The sequence below is a fragment of the Pocillopora damicornis genome, chromosome 1, assembly GCF_964200805.1.
Source record: "Pocillopora damicornis chromosome 1, jaPocDami1.2, whole genome shotgun sequence".
NCBI lineage: Eukaryota > Metazoa > Cnidaria > Anthozoa > Scleractinia > Pocilloporidae > Pocillopora > Pocillopora damicornis.
Window position 1 is genome coordinate 19,075,730 of NC_142670.1, and position 13,220 is coordinate 19,088,949.

Genomic DNA, 13,220 nt, shown 5'->3' on the forward strand with positions numbered 1-13,220 from the left:
TAAAAAAGACACATTTTATCACGGGCACCGTCATCTTCGTTACCGCTATTGTTATCACTATCGTAAACTTTTTGCTATTTTGGTATTTTAAGAAGCGATACAGTCAGTAGGTAAGGTACAATTGATGATTTTTATAATACCCTCTGTCTAAGCTCTTTTATTCTCAATTTTATCCGTACTATCATCATTATCATTATCATTTCTACTATTATGACTCTCCAAGACTTTGACGAGTGCAGAGCTTCCATTGGGGTGTGTAGTAATGTCAATGCCGAATGCCGCAACACTTTCGTTTCTTGTCGCTGTTCCTGTAAAACTGGTTTTACTGGAAATGGAATTACATGCACAGGTAAACAATCCTAGAGATTCTATTCGTATCGTTGACTGGATTTGAATCTCATAACAGATAGTTACACTTGAGTTCTTTACATGGATACACGGCTACACGTCGTGATTCTAAAACTACTGAACGCAATGCCATGGGGAAAACAGGTAATTTAGTGTTAAAAACTAAGTTGAAAATGTAAATTAGCCACCGTAAAGGGTAAAAAAAGCTGACATTTCGAGTGTTAGCCCTTCGTTAGCCCTTCCAATCGCTCTGACAATGGGATAACGCTCGCAACGTCAGCTTTTTTACCCATTACGGTGGCTAATTTACGTTTTTAACTTAGTTGTTAAGAGGCTGTCTCTCTTATTTTCACCCGGTCAATTTTGCGTCAAAAATAATTTTTCCTGAAACTCTTTCAACAGAAAGACTTTACCTAGGAAAGAACTAAATTAGATTTGGTTTGATTCGAAATAATTTTCTGACTGCATTAGGGGCCATAATTATTTTCCAGTTCGTAGGGACCGTCGCAACGTCTCGAAAATTGAAAAATAGGCATATTTTGTAACATTGTAAAATATTTGATTCGCATAGTTAAGCCACAGAATTTATATCAGATTGCTGAAAAACCTTTCTAGTTTGCCAAGAAAGTTAGAATTTGCCTTCTCAATATATTTGAAAAGGCGAATTTTAGCATATTCTGACCACAAGAAAACGCCATCGGCCGATGGCCGTAAATAACCTTGATTTAGACGTTAAGTTTTGGGATTTGGGACCTGGTTGACGATTCTTTCCTACACAGCCGTTAAGTTTAGACCTTTATAGGTAAAAACATGCAAAAACCCCTGTACGTTTTCGATTTTTTAAAAGTTATGACCGTTTGAATCAGCACATGTACGAGCATTCGCGATTTTTCCGCCTACACCAAAATCGAACCACTGGAGCAGATTTCGTCATAAATACAGCTTACCCGCTTTGCAGCCCGGCTTCATGGCTCACTTCAAAATTTTTCTAATAACCAAATTAGTGAAATCCATGATAACTTAAACAAATAGCTAGGTATTGCCTTCGAAAAGTAGGCGGCATCCATCGTGATTCGTGGTATCAAAACAAATGTCGGAATTGGCCACATTTCGCGGTGAATCACTCATTTAACATCGCTGCAGAGCTGAATTTTTTCCAAAATCAGAATATCAACTCTCCATGTCTGGAAGCTGAGGGAGAAATGAAGGTTTTAGGCTTCTGAAGTGAAGAAATAATCGCTTAAATATAGGTTCAGTTCGATGTTATACTGTTCTCACAAAGGTCCGCACAAAAGAGAAGACCGCTGATAGCTTGTGCCGTACGTTGTGCCGCATGGTTTTGTTTTGTACCCCAATGTAATATTTGGGGAGAAAATTTTTGGACGAAAAGAATAAATGCTTTTACCTGGAGTTTGATATCATATAATTAATAAATCAATTTCAAATATCCTGAGCTTGCTTCTCTCGGTTCCGCGTCGATTGTGTCCACAGAACAGCAACCTGTCAATAGCCAGAGAAATCGGCCACCAACGTGTCAAAAACTTGACACATGCTTCGTATGAACAGATGTTATAAGTGTTGCTTTTGGTAAATTTTCAATCGATTTCATCAAAACATTTCACTGACTACTGGCTATTATAATATAATACACTATAACAACGCCGTCAGAACTTGATATCGGAAGTAAAGGTAGTTTGTATCTGTAGAGCATATTCTACACTTTCAGCCACCGTATAAGACATTGTTTACATAAGTCTACTGAGAAACATAATGAAAATCACTAATCACGTCCGACAGTTTGTCTAATCACTAATCACGTCCGACAGTTTGTCTCTCAATTTTACAGGGATCTCAAAATGACTACAGATGGCTCTCAACAAAACCACTGCTGGTATCGAGTGTTCGATCTGTTCGTTAGATTCCAGTACACCACTCACTTCTCCCGTGGACACTTCGCCCCACTCGTCTCTACGAACAGGATGGGCCGTAAGCAAACCAAGGGGCAGCGTTAGATTTTCATAGAAGGTAAAATAATACCTAACGGCACGGTTTACAAGTTGCAGTGGACATGCGAAATGCGAAAAATGAATCAAATGCACTTTTGTTCACTGGAGAACAATGGCTGACAGAGCGCCAAGTTCAGAGCTTTTTCTCCCGGCTAGCAGCAATGCGGCGAAAAGATCAGGGTGTGATCGGGATATCGCTGGATGAGGAGGAAGATATCCAATGCGTCCAGGAAAATTCCGAGAGACAAGATCTGGTAGACAAAGTTAACAAAGAGATCAAAGTCTCACATCCAATCTGCTACGATATAAATTTAAGCGATTATTTCTTCACTTCAGAAGCCTAAAACCTTCAGCGGTCTTCTCTTTTGTGCGGACCTTTGTGAGAACAGTATAACATCGAACTGAACCTATATTTAAGCGATTATTTCTTCACTTCAGAAGCCTAAAACCTTCATTTCTCCCTCAGCTTCCAGACATGGAGAGTTTATAATCTGATTTTGGAAAAAATTCAGCTCTGCAGCGATGTTAAATGAGTGATTCACCGCGAAATGTGGCCAATTCCGACATTTGTTTTGATACCACGAATTACGATGGATGCCGCCTACTTTTCGAAGGCAATATTTGTTGAAGTTATCATAGATTTCACTAATTTGGTTATTAGAAAAATTTTGAAGTGAGCCATGAAGCCGGGCTGCAAAGCGGGTAAGCTGTGTTTATGACGAAATCTGCTCCAGTGGTTCGATTTTGGTGTAGGCGGAAAAATCGCGAATGCTCGTACATGTGCTGATTCAAACGGTCATAACTTTTGAAAAATCGAAAACGTACAGGGGTTTTTGCATATTTTTACCTATAAAGGTCTAAACTTAACGGCTGTGTAGGATAGAATTGTCAACCAGGTCCCAAATCCCAAAACTTAACGTCTAAATCAAGGTTATTTACGGCCATCGGCCGATGGCGATTTCTTGTGGTCAGAATATGCTAAAATTCGCCTTTTCAAATATGTTGAGAAGGCAAATTCTAACTTTCTTGGCAAACTAGAAAGGTTTTTCAGCAATCTGATATAAATTCTGTGGCTTAACTATGCGAATCAAATATTTTACAATGTTACAAAATATGCCTATTTTTCAATTTTCGAAACGTTGCGACGGTCCCTACGGACTGGAAAATAATTATGGCCACTAATGCAGTCAGAAAATTATTTCGAATCAAACCAAATCTAATTTAGTTCTTTCCTAGGTAAAGTCTTTCTGTTGAAAGAGTTTCAGGAAAAATTATTTTTGACGCAAAATTGACCGGGTGAAAATAAGAGAGACAGCCTCTTAACACTAAATTACCTGTTATACTCTCCCACCGATGCAGAACCACAGTTTCGAATTCTTTAGAAACTTACCCACTTTATTCATTTGCCATGGGGAAAAATTGACTCATATTTACGATCTTCCTTTGAAAGTTACAAAATTTGTCACAAAAGGAAGCAAAAAAAAATTCGCCTTCCTATGAGGAAGTGAGCCCTTGTTGTAATTTCCTAAAATAGTCTTAGAAAAAAGTGAATCCTGATATCTTCTTTTTTCACAGATGACGACGAATGTGACGCTTCCCCATTTTTGTGTGATACCAACGCCGTTTGTCATAACACCCCTGGCTCTTATCGTTGTGCCTGCAAAATTGGAATTTTTGGAAATGGACAAACTTGTGAACGTAAGAATGTTTGGATTGTGAGGGAGGGCTCATCTTTCCAGACAAAGAGGCAAACAGACAGAAGGAATAATTACTTGACTGACTGACTTGCCAACTGTTAAACTTATTACTTTTCAACATTTTGATGTCAATTTACATTTTTCATTGTTTTTTTGTCATGTATAGTAGACGATCTAGTTTCTTTTTATTTCTGTTGCTAGCTGGATTTGGAGCCGGTGGAAGAGGAGGACGCTTTGGCAGTATACAGACGTTCACTGTTCTGCGGACCACCCGCTATCTCATCAAAGCCTGGGGAGCTCGGGGAGGAACACATTCATACAATTAGGGATACCTTCCAGGAACATACAATGGTGGAAAGGGAGCGTTTACAGAAGACAAGTTCAGACTGAATAATGGAACAGTGTTAAATATTGTGGTGGGACAGAGAGGAGGAGATTCGGTGGAGGTTGAAGGCGGACAAAGTACAAGCCAGACCGCAGCTCAACTTCGAAAATCCGTGGAGGACAATGCTGGCACTGGAGGAGGGGGAGGAAGTTTTGTTTACACTACAGATAATCTGTTGCTGGCTGCCGGAGGAGGAGGGGGTGCGTCGAGTGGGTATAATCGTTTGGATGGTCAGGCGAGATCAAGTGGCACCAGTAGTGAGGGGAAAGATTCGTCACAAGTTCGTAATGGAGGTACAGATGGGCAGCTAGGTGAATGCAATAGCGAGGGCGCCAGCTACCATGGAGGAGTAGGTGCAGGTTGGTTTGGTCAAGGTTGTACCCGACTGGGCTCCTCCCATGGGGAAAGAGGTGGATCACGTGCTCAAGGCTGGATCGGAGGTCAAGCCGGAAATATGAATAGCGGTAATAATGGGGGCCCTGCACTAGGAGCCGTTGGTGGGTTTGGAGGCGGTGGAGGAGGTTCAGAAGATAATGGGGCATCAGGCGGAGGTGGTGGATACTCTTGGGGAGGCAGTGGTACTCATAAGCACTAAGCCGGAGATGGAGGGGGCTCGTACTGCAGTGGTGAAGACTGTTCAGGTTTGTCTGGTGGGAACATAAAAGATGAGGGTGCTGTGCAAATTAATGAATGGCTGGGCTGAGTTCAAAACTAGTTGACTACCATATTTGGTTTTCTTAAACACATTCTTTCCATAGCAGAAAACAGTAGTCATAGTGGTAATTGGAGCACTTCATCTAACTTCCAGGCTAGTTCCTGTTTTCATGTTTGTTTCAGACTTCAAACCTAATCACCTCAAATCTTTTTATACAGAAAAGAAAAAGAAAAAGCGAAATTACTTCCCAGTTTCACACCTTTAGGCCCCTCAGGTAGCTTTTAAAAGAACTGTTTGATTGACTGATTTATACCAACTATATATAAAACCTGAGAGATTTTCTGTTAAGGTTTAAATCGATTAAAAAAGAAGAATAACCTTGCAGAGTGTATGCGTGTTGTTTTACTAAAACACACTGTAACATAATTTAACATATTTGCTTGTCCTTTTTAGAGACGGATTATCTCTATAACGACGAGAATGCCAAACTCTATTCGCTAATTTTGAACTTTACACTTTGTGTTTGGTTTGTAACCTTATACAATGAAACTTATCGAAGAGGCGCTTGTTCATGACCGCCTACTTAGTAAGTCATGCAAACGTTGCGAGTGATAAAGTTTATGCAACGATTCAGGAGAAACAAGGATCTTTTCGCTTCCAATTGTTTTAAAACTTAAAACCCTTTATGTAGGAGGTAAATGAAAGAAGTTTAAACGGCCAAAAACATGTCTTGGTTGATTTTCAGAATTTTGCAAATGAACTCTGACACTAGTGCATTGGAGGAAACGCATTGATTTGCGTTGTTTTCAAGATGTTGGTAGATGAAAGCTAGTGACTATCAGTGACCTAATTGGTGTAAAAACTTTCCACTGATATGCTTTTCCAGCCCGATTTACGCCTACATTTTAAGAATTCTTTCGTACACGTTGTTAGATTTTTGGTATGCAAATTGTATTCGAAACTCTGATCGCGTTGTTATGGCTAAGATTTCATTTAAAGTTTGCATATTTTATTTATACTTTGACTGAATAAATCCCGCAACTTGAAGCAAGAGAGAATTCCGTGAGGTGTATTATTGCAGTCTCAGGGGTTTAGCCAAAAAAATCAAGTTTAGCTTATAACGACACAAAAAAAGAGAATTGGAGAGCAACTTAACTATTTCAGAGACACATGTCTTAAACCATTCTTTTATGCCTAAAAAAAAAAGGAAACTTTTTTCCCGACGGGAATTCGAGAGGCACTCTCTTAGCGAGAGCGGCACTGAACCACATGGCTTCAGTGAAGCCATGTTTTCTAAAAATGCACCTTAAAGTCTCCTTGTAAACTTGGTCAGAATACCACAGAGTTAGCAACTTGAAATCTTAAGAAAACAGATTTGTAGGCTTTTTATTCGTGCACTTGCATTTTTACTGAGTTTAACGATTATATTTTTTTCTTTTGATGCTGCCTATAGTTATTGAAACGTATACAAGAAGGATCCCTTAGAATGGCAAGTGAAAGATGGAGATAACTGCGTGAGGAGAAAACTAATAAAATTATCTATTTTGGTACACATCATTTAATCTAATAGCGTCTCTGTGGCGGGCTGTTAGACATCTTTCATATATCAGAATGTGATTGGCTATCATGTTTCAAGGAAGTTTAGCGTTAAATTGCTGGTACATCGCAGTAAACAAACTGCTGTTAAGCTTCTCGATTTTCTCGACAGCTACAAAACATCGAAAGGATTTCTTTGCAGCTGGTTTTTTAGAACATGGCAGTTTTTCTCCACTTGTTCTTCACCTCTGTGGTCCTCTCCCACGGCCAAGTTCTATCCTGCCCAGATGGTGGGTTTCAAATCTTTCATTTGTGGATAAGAAACTTTTATTTTTCTCCTTTCAAATTTTCAGCCATACAATTTACTAGATTAAAAAAGGGAACTCGAATTCTCAAGGACTGAAATACTTAATTTCTAGCATACACATGTAAGGGCCTAATTTAACAAAATGGTTACATAATTCACAGTCCAAATCAATGCCTTGTTATGTTGGATTCACTCAGAAATATTTTCGATTATTTTTCACTACATGCGAACCTATTTTGGCAAAGTATTTTAAGTTATGACCGAACAATCCTCTCACTCAATTCCGTAACTAATCATATTTTTCGCTGCTTACAGTCTCGTATTCTTTTGAAATACTCATATAAAAACAAACTAAAGTTATATTAAGGTCATCTAAAATTAATGACAAGGTTTTCGCTATAAGGATCCTATCGTTATGAAAAGCCATGCACTCAAGGAAAGAGAAATTGATGTATTAACTGCTTAGAAATGAAATGTTTTTTATTCCCTTATTTTTACATTCTCTCGTGGACTAAGAATCTTTCTTTGGGCACATAATTATTCGCTGGTTTCATATTTAGTTAACATATATATATATATATATATATATATAAATATTTTGAGAGGAAAAAAGGACGTAACTACATTTCCCGACAAGCCTGTTTCGTGAATCGCGATTCACGAAACAGGCTTGTCGGGAAATGTAGTTACGTCCTTTTTTCCTCTCAAAATATTTATTCTGCTCTGCTTCAACGTATTGAGCACTGTTCCACGCGAAAATCGACTCGCAAACTTCCTATATATATATATATATATAAATTTTTTTTTAATTTTTAATTTTTATTTTATTTAAGATAACTTTAGTAGTAAAGTTTTCCACCTTGAAATTATAATCCAGACATGTGTTAAAAATAGACCAAAACGTTTGTATTGTAGCATTTTAGATCTCTGAATTCGATGATCATTTCCCTCGTTATAGCACTCCTGCTGTGTTTTGTATTGTGCGATATTTGAAGCCTGATGGGTAAGTTAAATCATTGAAATGCAGGGAAAGCAGTTATGTTTTCAATAATGCAAACGGAGTACTGACTACGAATAAGCGGGCATGTTAAAACCCTTCTCTCGACAGGTGGCTAATTGATATGAAAGATGGAAAAACAAAACAGAACAAAACAAAATATAAATCGCGGTGTAAAATTAAGTATGGTTTGTGCTTAGCGCGTGCATGTCGTGAAATGGATGCACCAATGAAGTTTGCAGAGCACGAAAAAAGTGAGTTGCTTGAGGTAAAGCCAAGAGCAATTTTAGCTTTTCGAGTGTTCTCTAAACTTCCTTTGTGGATCCATAACACGACATTTACTCGCTAAGAGCACGAACCAATTATTTTATAACAAAGCGGATATATCTTGCGCACGAAAATAAATTGTTAGTATAATTGAGTCAGGTTTACCCGGTAATCGCTTACTACCAGAAAACTATAGATAAAACGCAAGACGAAAACGATCAATAAATATTTAGAGACCAATGCAAATTATCTCCGGTACGACGTATAGGAGATAATGACTTTCTACGTGTTATTTCTTGGGCATGTTGGTATTATCACCCCTTATTGGTGTTAGTTAATTATCTATTGTGCTATGTAGCTATATATATTTGTTAATGTATGCTGTTTGTCACTCTCGTGTGAGAGATTATTCAGCGTTAATTGATTTCCGGTTGATTTTTTGCGATAAGTGACAGATGATTGAACAATAGGATCATATTATATATTTAAATGAGAGAGACCAGAGCGTGGAAAAGAGAACGGTGAGAGAGACCAGAGCGAAGGACAGAGAACGGTGAGAGAGAGCGGGAGATTAAGTTGATTTTATAAAATAAAAACGTGAAGTTTCGGAACATAGCAGATTCTTTAGTCTCATTTCCGACACAGTGGCACCTCCGACGGGACGCGCGAAGCATGGAGGAACTAACCAAAGAAGCAGAGGCTAAATTGCAGATGTTGCTGTACACTAATGGAAAAACACGTGGCATTGTGGAAAAGGGAAACCTTGGAGCGGTCGCGCGACATCGCGACAACCTACAAGCATTAGTAAAAGAAGTAGACGCGCTTAAACTAAAGGTCGAGCAGACCATGTTCAAGGCCGGGAAAAGTGCAGAAGACGTTGGAAGTTGGAGCAGTAGCATTGAAGAACCGATCGCCGAAGCTGACGAAGAAGTTTCGCGACTAGAAAAATGGCTCGTGGAGACGAATGGAGAGATCGAACATCGAAAGCACAAGGACGAAGAAGAAAGGAAAGCCCGTGCTCGTGAAGAGGAGCTTAAATTCGAAAGAGAGCAAATGGAGATGAAGCTAGAATTCGAACGCCAACTGGAAGAGACCAAGGCAAAACAGCAACCTGTTGAGAAGGTTAATCAGACTGAACAAAGGACAACAAAGCTACCGAAACTACAGATCACAAAGTTTAATGGGACGTATGAAGCATGGCTGCCGTTCTGGAACAAATTTCAAACTGAAATTGATAAAGCAAACCTTGCGTCTGTGACCAAGTTTGCATACCTAAAAGAGCTGGTAGATCCAAAGGTTCGAGCGGAGATAGACGGACTGCCTTTCACAACAGAGGGCTACGAAAGGGCAAAGAATATCCTCATCGGCGAATATGGGAAAACGAGCGAGATCGTGAATGCGTACGTCCAGAACATCGCGAATTTGCCTGTCATTACAGGAACACAACCTGCGCCTATCCACGAATTTTACAAGAAGCTCGTGTACAATGTGCAATCTTTGGAGACACTGGGCAAATTGAAAGACGTCAATGGAAATGTAAGGAGTGTGCTCGACAAACTAAAGGGTGTAAAAGCAGACCTAGTGAGAGGACAAATGGACTGGCAGGACTGGGACTTCCCACAGTTGATAAAAGCTTTAAAAAGTTGGAAGGAAATCAACCCCATTGAGAGCGCGGATAATGCGGGGAAGCAAGGTGCTAAATTCCGCGATCGCGAGAAAACATTTCACGCAAACGAAACTACGCCAACACAAAGAGGGTGCGTCTACTGTGACGCAACTGACCACAGAGCTGTGAATTGCGACAAGTTTGTGACAGTCGGAGACCGCCGGAAACAATTAGGACTGAAACAGCTTTGTTTTAACTGCACAGGAAGTCGACACCGTGCTTCTGAGTGCAAAAGCCGTTCTGGCTGCCAGATCTGCAGTCGAAGACATCATACGTCGATCTGTGACAAACATACATCGCGAGACCAGCTGATGACCACAACGAGCGCAGAAAGGAAAGGAGTGGTGTATCCTATGGTAACAGTTGACGTGAACGGTGTTAAATGCCGAGCATTGTTGGATACAGGAGCCGGAAGTTCCTACGCTTCATCAACGCTTCTGAACTGTTTACATTTGCGCCCTATCCGTCAACAATTCAAGCGCATTGAAATGATGTTTGGTACTTCAAACAAAGCGATAGACATCTATGGCCTACAAATTCGAAGCGTCGATGGTAAATTCACCTTAGAAGCCGAAGTAAACAAAGTCGACCGCAAATAGTTGTTGACATTGGCAAACCCAAAATGCGCAGAAATCGTAGCTCAGTTTTCTCACTTGAAGGGCGTAACCACAAATGATAACGACGAGAAAGAGATGTTGCCTGTTCATCTGATCCTTGGAACAAACGAGTACGCTAAGATCAAAACAGGGGCAAGACCAAGAGTTGGGCGCTCGGGAGAACCAGTAGCAGAATACACGAAGTTCGGCTGGACGATCTTGTCACCTGGAACAGAGTTGGATCTCAGCAACATGTTGTTAACGCAGACCTCCGCAATTGATTACGAAGAATTGTGCAAGTTAGACGTCTTGGGGCTAAAGGACAATCCAAGTGGAGATCAGAAAACCGTTTACGAAGAATTCAAAGAGCAACTAACTAGGAGTTCAGAAGGCTGGTACGAGACGAACTTGCCCTGGAAAAGAAATCACCCCCCCCTACCGAACAATCACACTAGAAGTTTAAAACGTCTCAAAAATCTCGTGCGGAAGTTAGAGATACAAGGCGAGCTGGAGAGGTACAACGACATCATCCAGACTCAACTGAGCCAAGGGATCATAGAACACGCTGACGAGGTGGTCAAGGACGGAAAAAAGTTCTACATTCCTCATAAAGCGGTCGTGCGCGAGAATGCAGAATCTACAAAGATACGCATTGTTTATGATGCTTCTGCAAGAGCTAATGCAAGTGTCCCCTCACTCAACGAGTGCCTCGAAATCGGCCCTCCACTACAGAATCAGCTTTGGAACGTGCTGGTACGAAATAGGTTCTATCCCGTGGCAATAGCTGGCGACTTAAAACAAGCATTTTTGCAAATTCGCGTCCGAAGAGAAGACCGAGATGCCTTACGCTTTCATTGGATAAAGGATCTGGCAAGCAAACAAGTAGAAACCTTGCGATTCACTCGAGTACTCTTTGGTTTGGCACCGTCTCCATTCCTCTTGGCCGCAGTTATCAAAGAACATCTACAGCGATACAAAATGGTGAACCCGGAATTAGTAGAGGAGATAGAGTGCAGTATGTACGTGGATGATTTAATCAGTGGTGGGGAGACAACAGAACAAGCGTTAGAAATCAAGATGACAGCCACGACCATCTTTGGTGAGGCGACTTTCAAGCTGTACAAGTGGCATTCCAACGATCGGGAACTAGAAGTTGAAACTGCGACTGTAGATGAAGAAAGTCAGAGTTACGCCAAACAACAACTGGGAACCAGAAAGGGCGAATCAAAACTGCTAGGAGTCCCCTGGGACAAAGGAAAGGACGAAATTCAAGTCAGCTTCCCGATTTCAACCGCTGAGCCGACAAAAAGAGGTATTCTTGGAAAAGTCGAAAAAATCTACGATCTACTCGGTCTGGCTTCACCCGTGACCCTCTCTGGAAAAATGCTCTACAGAGATGCCTGCGACACGAAGATCGCATGGGATAAGCCCTTACCAAGTGACTTACAAGCCAAAACAGAAGGAAAGGCCTATCTTGCATTGTACGCGTGCAGTCTTACCCGAGGATTATTCCTGGAAGTACTACCAAACCTGGCAACCAGTGAATTCCTAAGAAGTCTAAAACGGCTCATCGCGCGCCGTGGGCGTCCGAAGAAGATATATTCCGACAATGGCAAAACCTTTGTTGGCGCCGAGAAGTGGCTCAAACAAGTTATGCGTGACGAGAAGACACAAGATTACTTAGCACATGAGAACATCAAGTGGCAATTCAACCTCAGCCGCGCCGCTTGGTGGGGAGGACAGTTCGAGCGACTCATCGCACTGGTAAAAACAGCTTTAAACAAGACTATCGGATGCGGAATGTTGACCTGGACAGAGCTGTGTGAAGTGGTACTAGATGTGGAGATTGCTTTGAATAAGCGCCCTTTATGTTACGTCGAAGACGACATACAGTTACCCGTGCTTACCCCTAACTCACTGCTATTTCTTCGATCAAACCAGCTACCAGAACTGGAACCACACCATCTAAGAGAATTTGATCTGCGTAGAAGAGCTAAATATTTGCGAAGGTGCAAGCAGGCTTTATGGACCAGGTGGACTACCGAATATTTACGAGGGTTGAGAGAACGACATCGGATGAAACACAAGGGTCAAACCACGCCCTTGGCCAAAGGAGAGGTAGTCATCATCAAGGACGAGGAACGAAATCGCAATAAATGGAAAATTGGAATCGTGGAAGATCTGATTTCGGGACGAGACGGAATCGTTCGAGCTGCCAAACTTCGAGCGGGGAAAGGAACACTTGAACGGGCGGTACAACACCTTTACCCACTGGAGCTGTCCTGCGATCGGGAGAATGTACAGGCTCCTCTGCAGCTCAACCCTTTAGCCCCGACATTCAGGCCCAGGAGGGATGCAGCGGTAGCCGCTCGTTATCGAATTCAAGATGCGAACATTGATGCCGATTAGAGATATTTAGGAACACTGAACTGATATACTGGACTAACTTTCTGTTTCGTTCATTGAATTTCAAATTTCATCGAGTGCGCCATTCTAGTGTTTTTTCTCCGTTGAGAGAAACAGGGGAGTGTGTGAGAGATTATTCAGCGTTAATTGATTTCCGGTTGATTTTTTGCAATAAGTGACAGATGATTGAACAATAGGATCATATTATATATTTAAATGAGAGAGACCAGAGCGAAGGACAGAGAACGGTGAGAGAGACCAGAGCGAAGGACAGAGAACGGTGAGAGAGAGCGGGAGATTAAGTTGATTTTATAAAATAAAAACGTGAAGTTTCGGAACATAGCAGATTCTTTA

At 41.0% G+C, this 13,220-nt stretch overlaps 2 protein-coding genes and 1 pseudogene across 2 annotated transcripts in view; all 3 read left to right on the top strand.

Moving 5' to 3' along the window:
• The first annotated feature begins 210 nt into the window (after positions 1-210).
• On the top strand, positions 211-5,139 carry LOC149052519 (uncharacterized; annotated as a pseudogene).
• Positions 5,140-8,596: 3,457 nt separating this feature from the next.
• LOC149052520 (uncharacterized) overlaps positions 8,597-13,220 on the top strand; it is a 4,634-nt gene continuing 10 nt past the window's right edge. The window contains exon 1 of the mRNA XM_089203724.1: positions 8,597-13,220. This exon is cut by the window's right edge and continues 10 nt beyond it. Coding sequence (XP_089059850.1) covers positions 10,557-12,869 — 2,313 coding nt within the window. The 5' untranslated portion in view covers positions 8,597-10,556 and the 3' untranslated portion in view covers positions 12,870-13,220.
• On the top strand, positions 9,252-10,463 carry LOC149052521 (uncharacterized). Its single transcript, XM_089181147.1, has 2 exons — positions 9,252-10,278; positions 10,378-10,463. The coding sequence occupies exons 1-2, from the start codon at positions 9,252-9,254 to the stop codon at positions 10,461-10,463; spliced, it is 1,113 nt and encodes a 370-aa protein (XP_089037273.1).

Coding starts and splice junctions, on each gene's coding strand:
- LOC149052521 (XM_089181147.1), top strand. CDS start 9,252: ATGGAGATGAAGCTAGAATTCGAACGCCAACTGGAAGAGACCAAGGCA. Junction 10,279..10,377: donor GTTGGATACAGGAGCCGGAA/GTTCCTACGCTT, acceptor CTTCAAACAAAG/CGATAGACATCTATGGCCTA.